The following is a 16136-nucleotide window of genomic DNA, read 5'->3' as shown; positions in this document are numbered from 1 at the left end:
GTGTGGCCTGATCCCGGTGACCAGAACCGGTAACGCACTCCCTCACCAGAGCCGGATTGGCCACCCTGGTGCAGTACTTGGCCACAACCTCCTATATGAACAACACAATCAAGCCTACCATATGGGGTCTTAATCCTCCTTTATCAACCCTAATCCATCATAACCTTCATCATCCACCTTAATCCTTATTCATGCACTTTAATTCAACTTAATCCTGCTTAATAGTCCCAATCTACCTTAATACACCCTAATCCACCTCTATCAAACCTAATCCAACTCCATGGTCGCTAATCCATCTTAATCTATCTTAATCCATCCTAATCGGTCTTAATCCTCCTTTAGCGATCCTAATACACCTTAATCCACATTATTCGACCTTAACCTTACTTTATCCACCTTAATCCTCCCTAATCCTAGTTCATGACCCTAATCCACCCTAATCGGTCTTAATACCCTTTCATCAACCCTTCACCTTAATCCACCATAATCCGCCTTTATCCTCCTCCACCCACCTTAATCTTTATTCATGCATCTTAACCCTTCTTAAGGCACTCTAATCCACCTTAATCTTCTTTAATACTCTAATCAACATTAATCCTCCCTTCATTCATTAACTTGAGTAATCATTCTCTTATACAGGGGTGGACATGATTTGGGTCACCTCTGGCCTTCCTTGGGTCACGTGATACTTCCAGTTTACACCGCCACCTTGAAACAGAGATCTAAAGGCTTTCGCCTTAAAACTTAAAAAAAAGCTCAATGTTGACTAGCTAACGCTCATCACCTGCAATACCAAGGGTATACTTGCCACTAATTTTTTCGGCTGCCGTTCCTGCGACCCGGTCTTAGGAGTGGAAAGGGAGGGTAAGCGTTATCGTGCCCTGGTCGTACGAACGGTTTGGGCCCGAAAGCGTTAGGTTCACCCAAATAGACGCTAAATAATGATTTGGCTTGGCTCCGTATATTATTTTTAAATAGGTGGCGCTCGGCGCTTCCGTTCTGCCCGTGCGGTCTTCACTTGTGTCAGTGGCTGTGGAGAAGTGATTGTAGCTGTTTGATGTCGTTAAATGTGAGAGCTTGTGGCGAAGTGATTGAGTATGGCCGTAGTAGTTCTGCCCATGTAGTGTTTTGCGGACTTCACCTGTGCCTGTGACTGATCGTGTTGCCCAATAGCTTTGTGGAAAGCGACGTGGTTTGTGTGGATGTCATCGCAGCGTTTGCCAGCTCCTGGGTGGCCCGTGTGCCAGTTATTGATGGCGTTGCCCAGTAGCTTTGCGGAAGTTGATGTACCTTGTGTGGATTTCGTTGCTGCTTATGACTGCCTTAATTATAGGTGGTCACGCTGCCTTTTGAAGCGCGTCCGAGCGCGAGAAACTTCACCGATGTTTTTGTAAACAACGTGGACGTCTCGAAATGTTAGCTAGAAATCAACCAGCAGCAAGCCAAGTCTTTATTTTGTGGTTTTTCGAGCTTATGCTCATGCGAGCAGCAGAAGAACAAAAGGTCCGTTACATAATGTCAGTTGCATAAAATCAGCTTTGCCGTAATACAGTCATGTTATGCGGTGAAGCATACGTAATGTATTGCGGTAAAGTATATGAAAAAGTAGGCAGGGACCACTACGTTACTGGGGCGATTTTCTTGTATTATGGTCATGGCCGTGCGCGAACAAGGAAAAATCACGGTCGAAGCGCATGGCACAAACCTTGCCAATGCTTCAATTGGAAAAAGAAAGAAAACGAATTGGAGTGGGTGATGCCAAAAACAAAGCCTTGACTTTTGTGTTATCAAAGCAGTTCCGAGAATAGCCAATTATATTCCAAGCTCCTGCATTATTTATGATTGTTTAAAGTATATGCATATATTGTGCACCAGCGTTAGCACCAATTCTAATGTACTTTAATGATGTAAGTTTAATAACACGTAGCATATATATAATTTGTGCTGTATGGTGTTGTACTGTTTACAAGCTGCTGCTTTCATGTGGTAATGTATACATTGGCTGGAAGAGTTGATGCATCCTCCTTATAGAACTCATTGAAAGGTAAACCACCTGTCAAGCCATCATTGTTCTTGCAGTTGTACACCAGATTTCACAAACATGGGGACAGTTATGACATAGAAAGAGTAGCTGAGGCTTAACATATCCACATGCATGCACAGGAGTGCGGAAGTCGACCATCTATCTCTCTAACTCAGGTTTAATGTGCATACTTGAGTAACATGTAACACTTGTTGGGTGTCAGGTTTCTTTTATTGTTAGCCTAGTTTGTGTTTTTTCTCCCATTTGTAGGTTTTAGTGTGTGTTGCTGTGTATGTATATAATTGCTTCCAGAGTGGCTTTCTTGTTGCTAATAAATTTAGAGAAGGCAGCGTTCTTCATTTTGTGCATCAGACAGCAAGTGAGCATGTTTCAAAGGATGTTGGATTTTGTTGCCATAAACAACAAAAAGGCATAAGCATATAGACTGCTTGCTGAGATACTCTTTATAGCATTAAGGATATTATCATGCTGATAACTCTGTGCACAATAATTAGAAAGATCACATCAGGTCCAACATGTCCTCTTGCCACCATGAAATCTTGTCAGATGCATAACACGGGACATACACCACAGATCTTGGCCAGCCATTCTCATTTGTGGTCTCGACCTTCTACCACTGAGCAGACTGGTCCAAGAGACAAAACATGCAACATTTATCTGATTAAATGTAATGCATGTTGCACAAAATTAGATGTCAGGTGTTATTGTTGACACAGATACATATCTGTGAGCCTCATAAACTAATGTCACAAGAAAGAGAGTAATACCCATGAAATGCACTCTTGGTAGGATGGCAGGACCATTCTCTTGCAGAGTTAAATAACAACCATGCAGCAGTATCATGATATCAAGCTGAACAATAATTCACTCCAAGAATAGGTTTCTTCATACAACATTGCACTGATAGTCTTGAAATACAATACCCATTGCTAACAGAAGGCCTTCCAAATTATGCATGACAGGAGGGCATATTTTAGGAAGCAAGAATGAAAACGGAGCCGGTTAACTATGAAAGTTGTGAATGCAACTCTGCAGAAGTTAGAAAAATGAACCAAACGGAATAGTTTAAAAGTAAGTGGTTTAGGGACAAAAGGTCGTTTTATTCCACTCCAGAAAAGCAAGCAGAGGTTGAAATGCTTTCCACATACATACCTTCAAAGTGCATGTACAGGGTCTGTCCTGAGAGTAATGTCAGTAAGGCGATTAAAAATCATTTATTGAATTTGTTGTTACAAAAAATTAAAAAATCTTCAAAATACGCTCCTTTTGCGTCAATACATCGGCTCCAGCGAGACTTCCAGCTCTCGAATGCATTGCGGTAGTCCTCCTCCGGAATGGCCTTTAATGCTGTGGTGCTAGCTGCTTTAATCACGTCCGCTGTCCCAAAATGATTGCCTTTCAGGGGTGTTTTGAGGCGTGGAAACAGAAAAAAGTCAGGGGGGAGCGAAGCCCGGGCTGTACAGGGGCTGGGGGATCGTTGGCTCCACTGCATTAACCAGGTAGTCGGTGACGATGAAGGCACTGTGGGCCAGCACATTATCGTGGTGCAACTTCCAGTTGTGTGCAATGTCCGGCCGGATATGTTGAACCCTGCGTTTCAGTCTTTCAAGGACATCCACATAAAATTTGGAGTTCACAGTGGTTCCAGGTTCTTCAAACTCATGATGAACCAGTCCGTCGATGTAAAAAAAAAAACAATGAGCATGATCTTGATCTTTGATTTGCTCATCCTGGCTTTCTTCTGGGGAGGGGACAAGTGTGTGTGCCACTCAGATGATTGCCTTTTGGTCTCCAGGTCATATTCAAATACCCAAGTCTCGTCTTCTGTAATGACGTTGTTCAAAAATTTTCGCTCACATTTGCACATGTTGAGATTTTCTTGGCATGTTTCAACACGGCGTGACTTTTCGTTGTCAGTGAGCACTTTTTGAACCATTTTTGTGCACTCCTTCCGCATGCCGATATTGTTTGTAACAATTTCATGAACTTGAGTTTTCGAAACGTTTAACATGTCGGCCATTAAACGAACACTTAATCGTTGGTCTGAGTTCAACAGTTCTCTCGCTCGTGTCACATTGTCAGTCGTAGTGGTCGTGGATGGCCATCCAGCGCAGTCCTTGTCGTCGCCCTCTTTCCGGCCTTCCAAAAGGCCTTGTGCCACCGAAACACTTGCCGATCTGACCAGGCATCCCAATGGACCACAGATATCCAGTGGATATCCGATTTAGATCCGAACGTCCACGTCCGGAAAACAATATCCGTGGTACGAACAGGGGACCTAGTTCTTGGGACGTAACATAATGTCCGCATACTTTGATACGGTGGACGTCCAGAGGATGTTTGTTTATGGATTGACCAGCGGTGTACGTCCCCCGGATGTCCGCCTAGGAATGCCTTGCAACGTCCATTGATTTATGCCCTGGACATAAGCATGCACAGATGCGAAGCTACAGGCGATGGTTACGATGATTTAATTCAATATTTATATCTCCCAAATCGAGCTATATATATATACCGCCGCCATAATATTAATCTCCTAGGTAGAACACTCGGGAAAAGACGAAATTCGCTGATTCACTAATTTTTTATTTAAGAACCCGGACTTTGAACACGGGCTAAAGAAAATCTGACCTAGCACTTGCGTGCGGATTTTTACCTTCATGTGCGGCCTCGCGCACCGTCCACAGTGTGGAGTACAAGGGCATCATTCTATAAAAAATAGTATGCTATAGTCCACGCGTTTATTCTGTTCTGTTCTGAGCAAATGAATGTTTGTATTGTTAACAAAACCGATGTTCCTGTTCTATTCACCAAGCCGTACCGTCGTACTAGAACTGTTTTTCATTCTATTTCAGCAACATGAATTATGCGCATTTGTATTCTGCTCAAACTACTAAAATTTTTTGAAGGTATTTTGAATATTTAATAGGCTTTGTGGCATTTCGGTTTCAGTAGTTTACGTTACTCTTTTGTAATATGCACCTTCAATCGTCATAGTCATCAATGTGTGTGAAAAGCGACGAACGTGCCCCATTCGTGCCCCGTCACTAAACGTGCGCGCCGATTCGCTGGCTTCTGCGGGTGCCGTGGCGCGTTTTATATTATTGAATGCAGGTGCCTTTCTCGCGCGCCTTTCAAGTGACGCACTGCGACCTTGCACTTTGGAAACACGGTGAGAGATCTTTTGTTCCGTGCGTGTGATCCGAGGGCCAGTTTCTGCGCGGGTTGTACCGACTCTCTTCACAAAGTGCGGTTAAGGCTATTGTTAGTAGGCCTATTGCGTACAAGTGAAACTGCTTTGTTCTCGCTTCCTACGCACTGAATGTCGCGACCACCCGACAGGCGTGCTTGCGAGAAGGCAAGCAGGGAGACAAGGAAAGTTATTAATGTTTTTGCGAAAGAAGGAGTTCAGGGGGGTTGTGAAAGTAGCCGGCATGACTCGGAGCAAATAGCATTTGTTCAACCTCTCGAAGCACCACGTGACAGCGGTGGGAACAGCTTAGAAAACTTAAATCGCTCAATCGCGGGATTTGAAGAGCATTGTTACGAAGACCTCACGTCCGTAGACGCAGATGACAGGGAACAGTGGGCAGAAGTCAATCTTGAGTCTGGTAGTAGTGAAAGTGATAGTGAAGAGCGCACAAGCGTACATGACGGACTGCAGGATTCCTTGCGTGAATGGGCAAACGAATATGGTATCAAAAGAAGGGCGTTAACAGCTTTGCTGAAGACGCTAAGGACACAGGGGGGACTTCATCAGTTACCGGAGGATGGTCGTACACTTATGCAGACCCCTCGAAAAAACCTGGATGAATTTCCCATTTGTGCTTTGGCGCCAGGAAAGTATTGTCATTTCGGACTTGCTGTGGGTCTTCAGCGTTCATTGTCTCATGTAGAAAAGCTGCCAGCTGTAATTCCACTCTCATTTAATGTAGATGGCCTCCCCTTGTCAAAGAGCTCCAAAATGCAACTGTGGCCCATACAGTGCTTACCCCGTGGTTGCGGCAATGTGCCCCCATTTGTTGTGGGTGCGTTTGCTGGACAGTCTAAGCCATCCTCGTCTAATGATTTCCTGAGGCCTTTTGTTCGAGAGCTGCAAACTTTGCTTGTGCAAGGTGTGAATATCAATGGCGACACTGTTCAGGTGACAGTTGCCTCGGTCATCTGTGATGCTCCAGCGCGAGCTTTCGTTACTATGACAAAAGGCCATGGAGGGTACAGTGGTTGCGCAAAGTGTACAGTCGAGGGATCTTACATCAATGGAAAAGTAGTATTTTGCGACATGGACTGTCCGTTACGAACGGATGAGAGTTTCAGGGAGCAGCATGATGTTGAACATCACAAGGGAGAATCTTGCCTGTTGGACCTGCCCACTGACATTGTAAATGACCTCCCACTTGATTACATGCATCTTGCATTACTGGGTGTCATGCGGAAATTGCTCCAGTTGTGGATTTCTGGACCACTGCGGGTTCGTTTGGGACCTCTGGATAGGCACACATTCAATGAGAAGAGCAAGCTGCTAAATCCTCACATCCCTAGTGAATTTCCCCGTAGGCCACGCGGACTCGATGAGCTCGACCGCTGGAAGGCGGTTGAGTTCCGACTTTTTGTATTCTACACAGGCCCGTTGCTTCTCAAGTTCTGCCTTCGAGATGATCTATACCAGCACTTTTTGCTGCTCCATGCGTCGTTATCTATACTTGCAAACAAGGAGCTGTGTCGTGAGCATGCTGGTTATGCCGATGAGCTCTTGAGATGCTTTGTTTCACATTTCCGCGAATTGTATGGTGACGAGCATGTTTCTTTCAACGTGCACAGCCTCATACATCTTGCTTCTGATGTTAAAATACATGGAGAGCTAGACTCCTTCAGTGCCTTCCCATTTGAGAACAACATGCAGGTGCTCAAGAGGCAGTTGCGCAAGCATGGAAAACCCTTGGAGCAGCTGCGCAACAGGATGGTAGAGAGCCAGTCTTGGACACGCAGACAGACATGGGATGAAATTCCTGTACATTTTAGCCGTCCTCACAGTCGAGGAGAACTGCTGCCGGAATGCTGCCCTCCTGAATATGAAAGGCTGTCATGGGATGCATATACAATTGCATTGTCTAAAAGAGACAACTGCTTTGCACAGGATGGCCATGTTGTTCTGGCAAAAAACATAGCCTATATCAGAGGGTCTAAGCAGCCATGCATAATTGGCCAAGAGTTTCTCATCAAGGAAGATTTCTATTCTTTACCCTTTGAGTCTTCCAGAATGGGCATTTATGTTGTATCAGGGCTATCGGGCCTGAAGCCTTGGTCCCTGCACAACCTCCAAAAAATGGTGAAGCTGCCACTGAATGGAAAGTTTCTGGTTATTCCAGAGCTTCACACAATTTAAAGGCCTAGATTTAGCTAGCATTCGCAGAAACTTCAAATAATATCTGCATATTTATAGAGGTTGGTGTAGTGCAGTTTAATAATCCTGAAGTTTTTGCAGCCCTTAGTGGCTTACCTTACGTAACGTTTAGTTATTTGTGAAACATGCAGTGAAAAGGAGGGTAACAGTGAGCAATGAAAGAAATAAGCCTCAAATAATCCTGTAATTAACCCGTGCACACTCACTGTAGGGCAGTTCATCGCACAGTCCTATTCTGCTCAACCATATTTCCACAGGTTAGTATTGGCAGAATGCTGCCATGTTATGCCTTTATTTTCAAGGTTATTTATTGGCTGTTCATGACAAATGCCTGTCATATGTGGTTTGTGGTCTTGAGCCTGGTGGCTGATTAATGCTTGGCACAGATAGCTGGTCTATAAGAGTAGCAAAATGAGTGCCAAGGGTAGGACACTTCGACAAAGTAGTAGGATGCCACTAGAAAATTCGCAGGCATAGGATGGAGAGCCAGATCATGTTGGGCAAGGATAATCGGATTTCATTGGGAATGGCCTTTGACTGGCACTAAGATTAAATGGCTTGGTGACACATACCGCTCCCATCACAACTTGCTGCTGGGATAGTTGGTCCATAGGTGCAACGATCCATAATGTGGCTTATTACAGCCGACATTCAAACTAGCCAAAGGGCTTGAAATACTTGAACTTTAGTAAAACGGCTGTCCTTGGCTGCAGCCAACATTTAAAGAAGACATGTCATTATGGTGAAGGCAAGTCCCTTGGGAAAATGCTTTTTCACTGGTTCCAGGCAGAGGCTTCCCTTGTTTCGCCACCGCTGAATACTTCTGACGCTTCATTTTTCAGATGGCTTATGTGATCGCTGAGTTCGTTGAGGACAAACAGGTGGAGGTGGTGCCAGTGACCTGGGTGGAGGGTGACAAGTGTGCGTGGCCCGACAACCTCAAAGGCAACAGAGTGACATCCTTAGTAAAGAAATCTGTACCACCAGACACCTTCTGGAAGTGCTACAGCGTAGCAGTGAAAGGGGTATTTGGTATGTATCGTGTACATAAAAGCCTTTTTTGTTCTATACAAATCAGTTGAATGTTGAACTTTTGTTTTAGCAACATATGAACAAGCAAGGGCCAAACTTAATGACAGCCAGTATACATCAGACCTGGGCACAGGATCGGAAATGTCTCAAGGAAGAAGGACAAGGAGGCCACCAGCTCAGTGGTCTGACTCGGATGAGCCTGACACACCACCGCCACCCAAGAAGGGCAAGCAAAGCTCCAGCAAGCAAATTCCAGCTCCACCAAGCAACTTCCCACTAGGTGAATTCAAAATACTTGTTTCTACTACTTATGGTATCCTGACACTTAGCAGTTAAAAAGTAAATTTAATATATTTTGCTTACTGGTGAGTTATTATTTCCCAGGCCTCTCTTCTGCTTCTGCAGTGCAGCAAGACAGCTGTGAAGAGTCTGAAGGTATGTGACTGACATTTTATAGATAGTGCCTCAATGGTAATACAGTGCAAATCTATTTTAGCTTGAGCTTCCTAATCCACAAAGAATAAAGTGCTTCCCCATTGTGTAATATAAGCCATTAATTGAATTGTTCTTGTCACCTGTGAGGGCTTCGACATACGGGCTGACAAATCAAGGAATGGTCATACGTTTCCTTGTTGATTTTGGTTTGTGTTTCATTTTTCATGGCCACCTAACGTCTACTTTTGGCATAAATTCAAACCTAAGCACTTGTGACAGCAGTGTATTATTTCATTTCCAGGTTCACCCGCATTAAAGAACGTACACTTGTGGCTACTGTTTGCTCATAAACAGACTTGCAAGTCATTGTACATGACACATCTATATAGCAATGTAAAGCAAGCGTTCTGGCCAGTTATTTCCTGTTTGAATTTCAGTTTATGCTGTTAGGGTGTTAAACTTCTGTTCAAGTGAGAAGTAGGCTCTTGGCAGCTATGTTGATAAACCAGCATGATTAATTTTGAATTGGATAATGGGTCATGTCATATAGTTAGCCGACTTGCTTCATTATTTATTATGTACATTGAATGTTTTAATGCTAAAGCTTGAGGTTACCTTCTTACAATTCATTTGCAAACTGTCTTGATGTATTAGAGGAGCGATTTGCATAGCTATGCGCAGGTGTGAAATTACACCTTTAGAATGTAAAAAAGAAACTGTTCTGGGCATGAGGTTGCAGGCTCAATTTTGAGCTGCAATATGATTTGGAGCGGGATGCATAAACACATGCATTGCGCATTGGGTGCACATTACAGGACCCTAGGTGGCCCAAGTTCAGAAAACATACTTCAGTGCCTTTGATAGATGGTATGTAGCTTTGGGACATAAAACACCATGAAAAGAAAGAAATGAGTTTATAAAATTGAAATGTCCATGGTGTGTTGCAAGCAAATTGTGAACTCACTAAAACTTTACATCATGCCTGTAAAGTGACCACAGAGAATGCAAGTCAATGCACTGATGAGTTGGTATGCCAACCTATGATATTGAACATGTAAACAAAATGCAGACTGCAACTGCAATCATTTGCTTAGCACTCTTGCATTTTGGAGCATCCTATGGAATGTCTACCATATATGTGTATCAATAGCATGACATATGTTCACTATAGCTATGCATTCACAGGTTCACTGCAATCACTCTCTGCAGATGTGAATGACATGCCGCAAGGTGGTGCAGGTGGCCCTAGTTCACACAGTGCAGATGGCTCCAGATCATACACTGCAGGTGGCTCTAGCTCACACAGTGAGTTTTGATAAATCTTGCTTTTACTTTTTTTTCAGTGAAGGGCTATAATTTTTAATGTGGCAGTTCTGTCATATGTTTAACTTCATGTGTATGTAAGCCAAAAAGTTTCTAAGATGTATCTGTGGCTTGTTCCTAACTTCACAACTGGAATGCACTTTGCAGCTGCTAGCGACAACCTGGAGATGAGCAGTTCTGGTAGAATGTTAAATGGGCTGGGGTCCCACAATGTGACAGCCTTTGATATTAGTGCAAAGGACAAGCATGCATTAAATGCTCACTATTCTTTACTGTGCAGGTGACCAACGGACTTGTGTACCCTCAGGTTCCCCTGACGAACTTTCAAACAATAGTAAGCTTTCATTGTACTATAATACTTCACTACAAAATTTTTTTAAGTTGTGAATGTACTTTAACGTGTGATGGCATTACTTACATAAACTTGCAAATACGCAGTTTTTTTTCACTGTGTGCCTAAACGCCCATTGCATGAACACTGTTTTGTTGTTGTTTTGTTGTTGTTTTGTTTTGAGTCTTGCTCTGAAGTTCGTGTAGTAGCGCATACCTGCAGTCACAAAAGCTTCAAAGGCAATGTGTGCGTGTTCAGACTGTTGTAAAGAGGCTATTTATTGAGACCCCTGTTTCAAATCTATGTTGTTCCATGGCCTCAAGCCATTCAAAGGAAGGGTGCATCTGTCTCATTAGGTTCAATGTAGCAGGCATGGTGCAAAGCATTATAAATTCGTTATATGTTGCAACTTGATTGTGCCTTATTTTGTATTGCTGATGTGTGAGAAGCTGCCAGTTTCTAGGACAATGCAATGTTCTTTGTTTCAGAATAAATTGCTAGCAGTTAGAAAATTGTCTGATATTTTAGTAGCACATCAAAATGTTTTTATGAAAGGGCATTTCTTTACCTAAAGTGTACTAATCAAAGACACTCTTACATTCCAACATACCTTGCAAAAATAATTGCCTGTAATCTGTGATGAGAAAAAAAAATGGCCTATGAAATGCCTACCTGGTTTGGTTCCTGACTGCCACATTTCCTTCCTTTTGTGTTTGAAGGCTTCAAGAAGCATGTGCTCCGACTGCTCAACATCGTACGTTTTACGCAACAACACCATGGGGATTTGCTTGAGAAGTTGTGCAACATGTATGCAAAGCAGCCTCTTGGTGGAACTGATCCACTCATCGAGTGCCCCTTCCGCAGCTTGGAAGATTTTATGGCTTTTGATGAAAGCCTGGACAAAGAGAAGACTGCGAGTTTGGTACGTAGTTTTCCTGAATTTAGCATAGACAATAGAGAGCACTTGAATGCAAAAAAAAGATATATATTCAGTGGTGTACGCCCCTGTTGCTTGTAGTTACAACTGCATGCTGTTGCATGAAACAGGTCAGTGTATATGAGGTTAGTGTAGCTGTACAGAAATAATCTTGCGAACATAACTTGCACAGGGACAATGCATGCTGCAATTGCCGAATGTATGCTTAAGAATGAGATTTCTGTGTCTGTACTGAAAACCATTTGCAGTTACGACTAATGTATGCTGAATGACTTAAAGTATGCACGACAGTATGCGCCAACATAAACCCTACTTGAGATAAGCCCAATGCACAAAATACTTACTGACAAGGTTGCATTTTACAAATATCTTCCAGCAACTTCTGAGCTTAGATACACTTGAATTCATAATTATGAGCTATTGCTTTGTTGGAATGCTAAAATTTCTACCAGCAAAGGAAGAACATCTCTACATATCTGAAATTAAAATCTGTCACACCCCTCCATTACAGCGCTGGTATTCTTCATTGCACTATTCTACCATCTACTCTGTAAAGCTGATGTCTTGGAACACAGCTACACAGTGAACTGATCACAGGTGGTCTGATTGACCTTATCCAGGTGGTTTCAAAGGGGAAGAAGTGCAAAAACATTCATGTACCTTATGCTAGGTGCACATTAAAGGACCCCAGATGGTCAAAATTAACCTGGAGTCCCCCACTACGGTGTGCCATATAATCATCGTGGTTTTGGCACATAACACTCCAGAATTTAGTTATTTTTTACCCCTGTGTCTTTAGAGTTGCATCTTCCAATTGGCAATTTTTCTTGAAAATTGCTTGGGGAATATGCAGACCTTAAGCCCTGACATGTCGCTTAGCTGCATCAACTGTGTCATCCTACCTATGGCATGGTATTGTTGATTAGGTGTGAGCTGATGCATATGCATAATGCTCTGCATAGAAATGTGGCTACATTAGTGGAAAGTAGCAAACAGGAAGCCGCTGACCAGTCTCTGCCACTGTGGCAGTTGTGTAATAGCCTGATTGTGCAGTGGAATGGTTTCAGCAGCTATTCTTGGCAGAGTGCAAAGAAGACACACCTAGTCTTCTGCACCACAAGGCCATGTTAATGAATACGTAACTTCTTATAGGTCTCTTTGCTTGGAGTTGCTGTATGCTGAAGAAAATAACACTAAGACTTGCTGTTTCTATGGCATGAGAGTGCTGCATGACAGCTTCTTTTGTGAACATGTTTGCCAACGATGTCATGCAGCAGGCGTTTTCCAACTGGTATAGCCATACATTTAGTTTTCATTTTCTGTGATCGCACACATTTACTCGAAATCTGTTTTTTGCAGGTTCACGAGTTCACAGACCTTGGAGGGAGGAATGCCAGTGCAGCGACAAAGCGTATTCTTGCGTACACCCTTCATGATGACCTGGCCACACTTTTTTCGTGGGTTGGCCGAAAGGGGAAACTTAGTTTCTCTAGTCTGAAGACTACAGCTGCAATTATTGGTGAGTTGAAACTTCTCTTTATATCTTTTAATGAGTACGAGCACTAGGATGAACTTAATTTATGCTTTCGATAGACAGCTATTAAGCCTTTTATTACACCTTGGTTTAGTGCAAACAGTTCAATATAGTACACACCAAGCGCAGTGTGGCTTTGGGTCATCTACAGCAGCACTGCTGCTGCACCAGGTCCTCGTATATCGCTGGCTACTGGGAAGCGATTCATATGAGTGGACACGATGTTAGCGAAGGCTGGTGGTGTTGAGCAATCACCTTTGCTGCCACACAAGTCCTTTTATTCCAGTGCACTGAGCTATTGTAATGATAGCTTTTGGGTGTGTTGTCGATCACCTGGTGGTGGCTGATGAAAATAATATAGTGTCTAGCATGAGGTATTTTAGTAAGGATTAGTTGCATTCTGCTCTCTATTTTGCTACCTAGTCTATAGTTGTCAGTAAGTCTAAAAGATATCACCAGCGTTGCTTGTTGGGATTTCATTAGAGCTTTTCAAGTTCCATTTCTTACACAGTGAAGTCTGCCTTTTATGTGTTTTGTTCTTTTTATGCATTTTTCTTAAAGGGAAGCTTTCGCTCGGGTGCTGCTATCTAACTACATGGAAAAGCAGAAATCATTTTTCTCGCAGTCACTGCAATGAAATTCATGAAGTTACCTTTAAAGGAAAAAGTTAAATTCATGGCGTCAAATGTTTTACAAGAATCCTAAATTTTACAAAATTTGAACTAAACTGTGATGTTCATAACTGTATCTCAGCAATTCATTTTATTGCAATTCTGTAAGCTGGACCTAACGGTACGCCTAAATCAGACAAAATTGTTACATTTCACGTCGATCTCAAATATACTACCTATTAGTGAATAGGACATTTCCAAAACCCGTGTAGACATTCTAACAAGGTCATGTAAGCTGCTGCAAATTTCTCCCTCAACTTTGTCTGCTTTAGGTGATCTATGTAAAATAAAATTTACTGAAATGCGATATGTCTGATGCAGAGTTATATATTTGTAAAGCTTTTTTTAAATCTTTGTAAAAAATTACACCCTAAATCAAAATTTTGCTTCCAGCAGTGACTAGACCTTAATTTTCTCTCGCAAATTCAATAAATCCCATACAAAACAGTCTAGGTGCTGCTTCATAGGTGTTTCTTCACAGCATTAGAGTTGGGCCCGAGCTATAGCTTCGTATGTACAGTTGTGCATAAAGGACATGGACACACAAAAAAACAATGGGACGTACAAGGCGCATACGATACCTTAGTGAAGTAAAGCTTCATCTTAACATCCCAAGGTAGATTTGCTATTCTCACCATTAGTGGGAACTTTCTTATTTCAGTTGCTGCAAGACGGATGACAGAAGGCAGCACTAACGATATTGAAGACACCATCAAATCGTGGCTAAGGCATGCTCCAGAAAGGGCCGGTAGCGATAAGAAGCCAAGCGCTGAGGTCTGCCTGCCTCAAGGTATGCTTTTACCCCACTGATTTTCAGCAGCTTGAGAGGCGGTGCCGCATGTTGATTTCTTTAATCGCAGAATGTACCCTTTACTATCCGAATATTCACTTGATAACATTCCTTAGAGAAGAGCGAGTTGTAAGCGTGATTAAAAAATGTTGGTTGACTTCCGGCTAACTTTCGAAGAACATGCTTCAAGCATCGTTAATGCATTCTACAGAAAGTTAGGCCTTATATCAAAGATGACCGTACTTGTATAATGATCGCACTTTTTTGTCAAAAAAATTTATGCAAATTCAGGGGTGCAATTCAGGTTAAATTTCCCACGAAAAGAATTCTTTTTTTCATCCCGCATTTGCTGCGGGATGACAAGCAGGCAGCTGCTGCTGTCAGTTCGGGACATCAAAACAAAAATGGTGGCCGGCGGAGGAAGCTGAACGGGATTATTTTTCTTCTTGTGAGTACATTAACGTGCATTGAAACAGTTTCTTCCGTATCAGTAATGAATAATATCGTTAATATCGGCAAGTTTGCGACAGTAGCGTAGCCATGTCCAATTTGAGAGGACAGAAACAGAGAGGGGCACGCTTGGCTGCCAGTGACATAGAAACACATGGCGGGCACGCTGTGGAAACTGCAGCATTTGTCTTCACTGCTATCCTAATACGGCACGTTTCTGCTAAGGGTGGGCGAATATCTTAGCTGCGTTACGAGCGTCGGTGTATTAATAGGGTACACTTCTTCTTCTAACGTATCAGTGCAAACGTGACTACTATTGTTGCTACTCGCGATTTGTTGCGTGCCTACGAGTGCATACGAGAAGAATCGAAAGGCGCCGTTTGTGTTGTTGTTGACCAAAACCATTATGAAGCCTACAAATAATAAAGCCGAGACAAGTTTGGTTGTAGCTTTTTTTTTTTTCAAGGAAGTGTGGAAAGTGATGAAAGGAATGAAATGAGGCATCTGTTAAGAAAGAGAAAGTTGGGTGTGTGCAGATCACTTGGTATGTCTTCAAGAGTTGTTCACATAGCATTCGACAGATGGTAAGCGCGATCATCGTTAGCTAGACTTGGCACACAACATATCGCTGTGACAAGTTCAGGGTGCGATCATTACACGGGAAAGAAAAAAATCAAATTTTGACAACAAAATTCAGGGGTGCGATCATTATGCGAGTAAATAGAGTAAAGAGTTTACGAATGTGAGCTGTGTTATTCTCTCGTATTCTTTGTTTGTCCGCTCGAAGCTAAAGTTTAGTTCTGTTGTATGGAACTGTATTAATTTGACTGACTAATGTTGCAAAAATTGTATGTGTTCAGTGTTGTTTCATTTGTGTCCTGTACAATCCATTTCTTGGACGCCGTGTATCTTATGCCTACGAGTGTGTACTGCGCATGTATAATATTAGACCCCTACAAATAAGGCGGAAATACCGTGATTACTTCACAAACACTTCTCCTATCCGCAGTTACTGTGAGCTGTAACGTTATGCATGCCTCGCCCTAAATTGCTTAATCCTAGCATTTTATATGCGAATTCCTCTTGCACCTCTAACGCTATAACAATCTCTTGTAACACAACAAAGTGCCTTGCATCGTGATCTTGATATATTAGCTCTACTATTTGCTCATTATCTGGCTCGTG

The 16136-nt window shown here is 42.6% G+C and overlaps 1 protein-coding gene across 1 annotated transcript; it reads left to right on the top strand.

Moving 5' to 3' along the window:
- Positions 1 to 4289: 4289 nt before the first annotated feature.
- Positions 4290 to 14458, top strand: LOC135917175 (uncharacterized; the record flags this gene model as incomplete). The annotated part of the gene is made up of 9 exons (XM_070539347.1): positions 4290 to 5216; positions 8291 to 8480; positions 8551 to 8760; positions 8865 to 8915; positions 10125 to 10220; positions 10519 to 10572; positions 11289 to 11491; positions 12866 to 13025; positions 14373 to 14458. Coding segments are annotated over exons 2-9 (1050 nt in total), but the record flags the coding sequence as incomplete, so codon positions are not given.
- Positions 14459 to 16136: the final 1678 nt, after the last annotated feature.

The sequence above is a fragment of the Dermacentor albipictus genome, chromosome 5 (assembly GCF_038994185.2).
Source record: "Dermacentor albipictus isolate Rhodes 1998 colony chromosome 5, USDA_Dalb.pri_finalv2, whole genome shotgun sequence".
NCBI classification, from domain to species: Eukaryota; Metazoa; Arthropoda; class Arachnida; order Ixodida; family Ixodidae; genus Dermacentor; species Dermacentor albipictus.
The sequence above is the reverse complement of the archived record's forward strand: the minus strand, read 5'-3'. Positions and strand labels throughout refer to the sequence as shown.